The sequence below is a fragment of the Lacerta agilis genome, chromosome 15 (genome assembly GCF_009819535.1).
Source record: "Lacerta agilis isolate rLacAgi1 chromosome 15, rLacAgi1.pri, whole genome shotgun sequence".
NCBI lineage: Eukaryota > Metazoa > Chordata > Lepidosauria > Squamata > Lacertidae > Lacerta > Lacerta agilis.
In genome coordinates this window covers 35,491,280-35,497,659 of record NC_046326.1, presented here as the reverse complement: position 1 = coordinate 35,497,659, position 6,380 = coordinate 35,491,280, and the positions used below count along the sequence as shown (strand labels likewise).

At 47.6% G+C, this 6,380-nt stretch overlaps 1 protein-coding gene across 1 annotated transcript; it reads left to right on the top strand.

Annotated features, from left to right (window-relative positions):
- Positions 1–474: 474 nt before the first annotated feature.
- TMEM97 (transmembrane protein 97) lies at positions 475–4,835 on the top strand. Its single transcript, XM_033172401.1, has 3 exons — positions 475–638; positions 2,168–2,312; positions 4,488–4,835. Exons 1-3 carry the CDS (start codon positions 513–515, stop codon positions 4,736–4,738), a joined length of 522 nt encoding a protein of 173 aa, XP_033028292.1. The 5' UTR covers positions 475–512; the 3' UTR covers positions 4,739–4,835.
- The last annotated feature ends 1,545 nt before the right edge of the window (positions 4,836–6,380 follow it).

The following is a 6,380-nucleotide window of genomic DNA, read 5'->3' as shown; positions in this document are numbered from 1 at the left end:
TATTTGATTATTTTTGTTAAACAGTTTTAATACTAATAAAGCATTTAAAAAGGAAAGGAAAAAGACACGCTATCTCTTTAAAGAAAATTTCTTCCCTCCCCCAAAAGAATCCTGGGTACTGTAGTTTGTTAAGGGCTGCTGGGCATTGCAACTCTGCGGGAGGCGAACTACAGCCTTCCCTTATTCGTCGAGGGACAGGCTGCGCTTTAAAGGCACAGCGTCTTTTCGGGGAATTCCACGCGAGACCGCTTCCCTCCCTGCGCCGGGTTTGCTGCCTCCCGTGCCCTTTTCCGCGGCAGCTGCGCTGAGCTCCGTCTCCTTTTGCAAGAAGCGGCCCGGCCCCTTTGCATCCCCAGCCCTTTTAAAAATGGGCGGGCGCAAAGTGGGTCTAGAAACACCCCTCCCGCTCTTGGAGAAACCAATGGAGGAGGGAGAAAAGTGGGCCGATCTCGGATGGGAAGTTGCTGCTGGGGAGGAGAGCTCATTGATTTGCACCGAGAGAAAAAGACGCGATGGCGGCTGGGACAGCGACGCGCCTCCTGGAATGGATCTTCGCCTTGTATTTCCTCACTCACATCCCCATCACGCTGCTGGTGGATTTGCAAGCGCTCCCGGGGGCAGGATTTTACCCCCGCAGCGTAAGTCAACCGAGGACGGGTGGCTCAAGCTGCAATCCCCTCCCGTTAAACTTGGGGAATGGAGCTGTTATTGCTATTCTTGCAAGGGCGGGCGAGGGGGGGGGGGGTTGCTTCTGGGTATAAAATGCGAAGGGTCGCCCTTCTCTGCTGTGCTGTTTTTCTTTTCCGTGTGGCTTTTAAGACGGCAGCTGCCGTCTTGCAACACAGTCCAAAGGGGCAAGAGCAGCTGTACCTCAACGGCAGAGCATATGGTCGGCATGCAGAAGGCTTTCCTCTTTCCAGCTCAGTTGGTAGAGCGCAGGGCTGATAACGCCAAAGTTGCAGGTTTGATTCCCCATATGGGACGGCTGCATATTCCAGCGTTGCCGGGGGTTGGGCAGGGTTCCTTCCCTATCTACGATTCTATAATCCAGGGCCTATAAAGGCAAGTGGAGTGTTTGCTCTCTGCGCCTGTAGCTTTTTGCCCTCGGGTCAATGTGCCTGAATTTTTGACTCCAGTGCTTGCCAGGCATGAGTCTGACTGCTGAAAGATCCCCGAGATTATGCCGTTAATACCTTGCTGCTAAGATTATTATTGAGGGCGTTCTTCTGCAAGAAACAAAAAGCACACACATTGGCTCCATACGCACAATACATTCAAAGCAGTATCGTGCCGCTTTGAAAAGCGATGCCTTCCCCCCAAAGAATCCTGGGAGTTGTAGTTTCTTAAGGGTGCTGTTAGGGAGACCCCTTATTCCCGCACACCGAGGTACAATTCCTAGTTTCATGGGAAGAGAGCTTTGACCAGGCATAGGCAAACTCGGCCCTCCAGATGTTTTGGGACTACAACTCCCATCATCCCTGACCACATCTGGAGGGCCGAGTTTGCCTATGACTGGCTTTGACTGTTAAACCACTCTCTAAGAATTGTAGCTCTTTGGGAAGAATCAGGGGGAGTCTCCTAACAAATCTCAGCAACCTAAACAAACTGCAACTCCCATGGTTCTTTTAGGAATCCATCCCTGTTCAGTGGAACGATGCTGCTTTAAATGCATATTGCAGGTGGGGCCTTTGGCATTGCTGCCAATGTGGCCTGCAGAAGGATCTCGTCGCAGGGCCAAAAGTTGTCCCCCAGGTTACAATATAATTCCTTGTGATATGACATTGAATTGTAGTCCCAGATTAAACCACGGTTTCCCAGTCTCCAGTAATGTGGGTAATATCTCCCTCTTGCAGATTGGGCAGGTGGCTGATCTGATCCTGGTTTCATATCCTCGTTTGTAATCCAATTAAGTTCAAATGTAACAGGAAACTGTGGTTTAGCAAGCAGTAGGCAAGAAAAGAGGGGAAGGTCTAATAAACCGTGGCTTGTTAGATCGCTGTCACCTGCGCCTATGTGACTGTTTCCCCCCCATAATCTTTTTTGCGTATATTTATCTTTGAATAGTCATTTGTACTGATGGCATATTAACAGCGGTCAAAATAAGTGACGGGAGATTTTTATGTTTAGCTGCAGCTAACATTCCCCTTTCCCCCTCTCTCTCCTTAAGCTGAAAGAATTGACATCTTGGTACACGGTTGCATTTAAGGACCCCATGATGAAGGACCCCCCTGCCTGGTTCAGGTCGTTCGTATTCTGTGAAGCCTTCCTACAGTTGCCTTTCTTCCCTATCGCAGCCTATGCCTTCTGGAAAGGTTGGTGCGCCAATTGGGGTGGGGTGCGGGGGAAGCACTTGTGATTAGGAATGTAGGAAGCTTGGTCCATCTAGCCCAGTATTGTTTGCAATGACCGGCAGCAGCTCTTCAAGGTTTCTGGCAGGGGGCATTAGAACAGTGGGACGGTCTCACCCAGGAAGCTGTGGACTCTCCTTCGTTGGAGGTTTTTAAGCAGAGCTTGAAAGGCCATCTGTCATGGATGCTGTAGTCGAGATTCCTGCATTGCAGGGGGTTGGACTAGATGACCATAGGAGGTCCCTTCCAACTCTACGATTCTCTGACTTGATGGGCCTTTGGCCTGATCTCAACAGGGCTCTTCTAAGGTTCTCGTGAACATTATGGCCAATAGCTCAGCAGCTTTTGCTAATGTTACCCAAATAGCATTTTGATCTGCATTTTAACAGATAATATGTGTGTATGTGTGTGTGCACCAAACAAGTTGTCAATTCTTCAGTAGTTAATTTTAATGTGTTCTTATGCTATATGTAAACCACAAAGAGGTTTCGATAAGTGGAATACTGTACCATTTTTTAAAGAAAGATAAATACTACATTAAAAAAACACCAAATCTTTATGCATTATAGACATAGTAATTGAAGACTCTCCTCATGCAGCCTCTATGGGAGGATTTGTTGTGCCGCGTCACAATTTTGGATTTGCCTGCAGGGGGCAAAAGAGAAGGTGGGGCTCAAACTGGTGGTTTCAGACAACAGCAGAAGTTTGTATAAAGCAGGAGTGGAAGGACACAGAAGAGCTGTAAGCAGGGCCAGGTTTAGGTTTGATGAGGCCGTAAGCTACTGAAGGTAATGGGGCCCTTTATACCGTATATTTCGCTCCATAGGGTGCACCTCGTTTTTAGAGGAGGAAACAAGAAAAAAAAAATTCTGGTTTTCCTCCTCTAAAAGCCCTGTTTTATTTTTTTTGAGAATCAGCTCAAATTTGTGCAGCTTTTTTTGCAAAGGGAAAAGCCCTGGGTTTTTTTTAGGATCAGCTCAAAGTTTTGCAGCTTTTTTGCAAAGGGAAAAGCCCTGTTTTTTTGAGGATCAGCTCAGAGTTTTGCAGCTTTTTTTTGCAAAGGGGGAAAAGCAAAGCTTCTTTTGCAAAGGGGGAAAAGCAAAGAGGAAAAGCCCCGTTTTTATGGGGTTCAATTCACATTTCTGCAGCGTCTTAAGGAAAGGGAGCCTTTTCTACAGTTTCCAGACAGATAATCTAATCAGCCAGTCACATGTCGCTGGGGAAACAAACAACCTCCCTCTGCAGCACATTCAACAATGGAGGCCTGGGCAAGAGGGCTGGCCAAAAGGGAGCCAGGATTCTTATCTCTCTCCCAATTTCTTGCTGATCAGCTGCTGAGTGGGGTCCTTTCAACACCCCCTTTTCTCTTTGTAAAATAAAAAGCACAATCCTCTTTTGGCCCCTGGGCAACTCGGCTCCAGGGACCACCACCCGCTCCATAAGACGCACAGATATTTCCCCTTACTTTTTAGGAGGAAAAAAGTGCGTCTTATGGAGCGAAAAATACGGTATGTCCAGCTGTCCTTTGTCAACAACAAATTGACGCTGTTTTTTGTGTTGAATATATGCTCTCATAGGAGCCTACACAACACAAAACACTGTTGCTGTATGTAGGTTTTATTTTATTTGTTTTTTATATTAAATTTTGGAAATGTACATCCAGTTTTTTTTCCTTTGATTTTCTTTGGTGCCCCCAAAAGGGTGGGGCCCTAAGCTATAGCTTGTTTAGCTATCTGGCACTGGTTGTAAGGATATGGGGGCACTGCTGGAAGGAGCTGTGAGGGGATGGGGGCTTGGGTGAGATGCAAAGGAGGGCAGGGCTGTCTTAAATTGTTTTAAAATGTTATATGTTTATTTGGATATTTGTGGGTTGGGGGATTGGTTAGGGGCTTGTTGGGGAGTCTCCATTTTTTTAATTTGCATACATTAATATTGTTAATTGTTTTAATTATTTTTATTACGTATTTTGTGATTTTATTTTGGAACTTGTGTTGTGAACTGCCCTGAGTATACAAATTTTAATAATAATAATAATAATAATATAGGGAGAGTTGTTGAGCAGGATTAATGTATGTGTGTGCATGAGTGATGAGATTTGAAGAATATTTAATTTCTGCTCTTAAAAAAAAAAAAATCCAGGCAACTGCAAATGGATCCGAATCCCGGCCATCATTTACGCGACCCACGTCATGACCACGCTGCTCCCCATCTTCAGCCACATCCTGTTCAACGATTTCTCGCGGTCCAAGCACCCTGCGCCCCAGACGCTGCACGAACGCTTGACTCTCTGCGCCATTTACAGCCCCTACTTCCTGATTCCTTGCCTCATTCTTCTCACGATGCTCCTCAGCCCCCTGTATAACCAGGTGGATAAAAGGAAAAGGAAATAAGCCGGCGAGGATCCTTCCTAAGAGGGGGAAGGAGTTAAAACCTTGGATTCAGAAGCTTGCAAACTGGGCCAATAAATGGTTGTGTGTTTTTTTTTTTTTGTGTTGGTGTCCGTGAGGTGGATGGATGTATAGCTCAAGGAGTGTGGGGTGGGGGGACTTGCAGCACCAGGGCCACATTTTCTTCTGGGCAAGCTTCTGGGGGCCACATGCCGGCGGTGGCCGTGGCCTGAAGCCAAAATGGGTGGAGCAACAGGTGTGGGTTTTACCTTTGTGCAGTAGGCCAATTTCCGCACACAGTCACAAAAAAACCCTATCCATCTGGACAAGCAAGAAGCCTTTTCAGAGTGAAGGACATAGTCCAGTCAGGCAGCAACACTCGAGGAGGCTGTGTAGCAGGGCCAGTGAAGGACGTTTTCCAGGGAAGAATCCCAGGGCCAGATGGAGAGCTGCACTGGAAGTCTGGGATAGCTCACTGAGTCTTGTGCATGTGTCAATTGAGCATGTGACTCAATCTCAGGGTTATGGGTTCGATCCCCACATTGGGCAGAATGATTCCTGCATTGCAGCGGTTTCCACTAACTAGAGGACCCTCGTGGTCCCTTCCAACTGGGCAGTTCAATTATTCCGATTCTGTTTGGCCCCCAGGTTCTGCTTCCGTGACATAACTGAAGCCCCTCGTTATTTACCAAGGAGGAAGTGGAATTTGGGCATTTCCAAAAGGGGCCAGACAAACCTGTTCCAAAACGTCCTGCCCTTGAAACAACCTGCTGATCTGGTAAAAGAGGCTGTCGAAAGAGCATTGATGCTAATCTATTACATCCCCCTCTTGGTTCATTCTTATCCCAGGATATTCCAGAGGAAAAGGGCCGTGTGCTTCTATCCACCAGGGTGGGGGATTAAGAGCAGCTTTGTCGGAATGAGCTGTTGCTCTGCAAACCGAATACTGTAGACCAGGCATGTCCAACTCCCAAGAGACTGTGATCCACTCCCAGTATAAAAAAAAACTGGCAGTGATCTACCCATTGTCATTGGAGGGAGGAGGAACGTGCATGGGGTGGGTGGATTGCCCAGAGTTGTTGAGAAGAAGAAGAGGAGTTTGGATTTGATATCCCGCTTTTCACTACCCGAAGGAGTCTCAAAGCGGCTAACATTCTCCTTTCCCTTCCTCCCCCACAACAAACACTCTGTGAGGTGAGTGGGGCTGAGAGACTTCAGAGAAGTGTGACTAGCCCAAGGTCACCCAGCAGCTGCATGTGGAGGAGTGGAGACACGAACCCGGTTCCCCAGATTACGAGTCTACCACTCTTAACCACTACACCACACTGGCATTTGGGGGGGGGGAGGATTCCACAGTCTTTTAGTTTCCCCCCCCCCCTTTAACTTTTTGTACACGATAAGGATCCTGCGATCTACCAGGATCAGGCAGGGACCTCCTGGTAGATTGCGATCTACTGGTTGGACACCCCTGCTGTAGACAAGGGGTTGTATCAAAGTCACTTGGTACTATACTTCTTGGACTGGCAAAATGATGTTCCACAAGGGGAAAACGCGAGTACATTACGGAAGGATAGAATCGGGGAACTGTAGTTTTGGAAGGTGCCACAAGGGGCAACCCCCCCCCCTGCATTGCAGGAACCACAGC

Bases quoted from the DNA above. Each gene is read 5' to 3' on its own strand.
- TMEM97 (XM_033172401.1), top strand. From the start codon at position 513: ATGGCGGCTGGGACAGCGACGCGCCTCCTGGAATGGATCTTCGCCTTG. The intron at 639-2,167 runs GTAAGTCAACCG...TCTCTCCTTAAG, and splicing joins CAGGATTTTACCCCCGCAGC to CTGAAAGAATTGACATCTTG. The intron at 2,313-4,487 runs GTTGGTGCGCCA...AAAAAAATCCAG, and splicing joins AGCCTATGCCTTCTGGAAAG to GCAACTGCAAATGGATCCGA.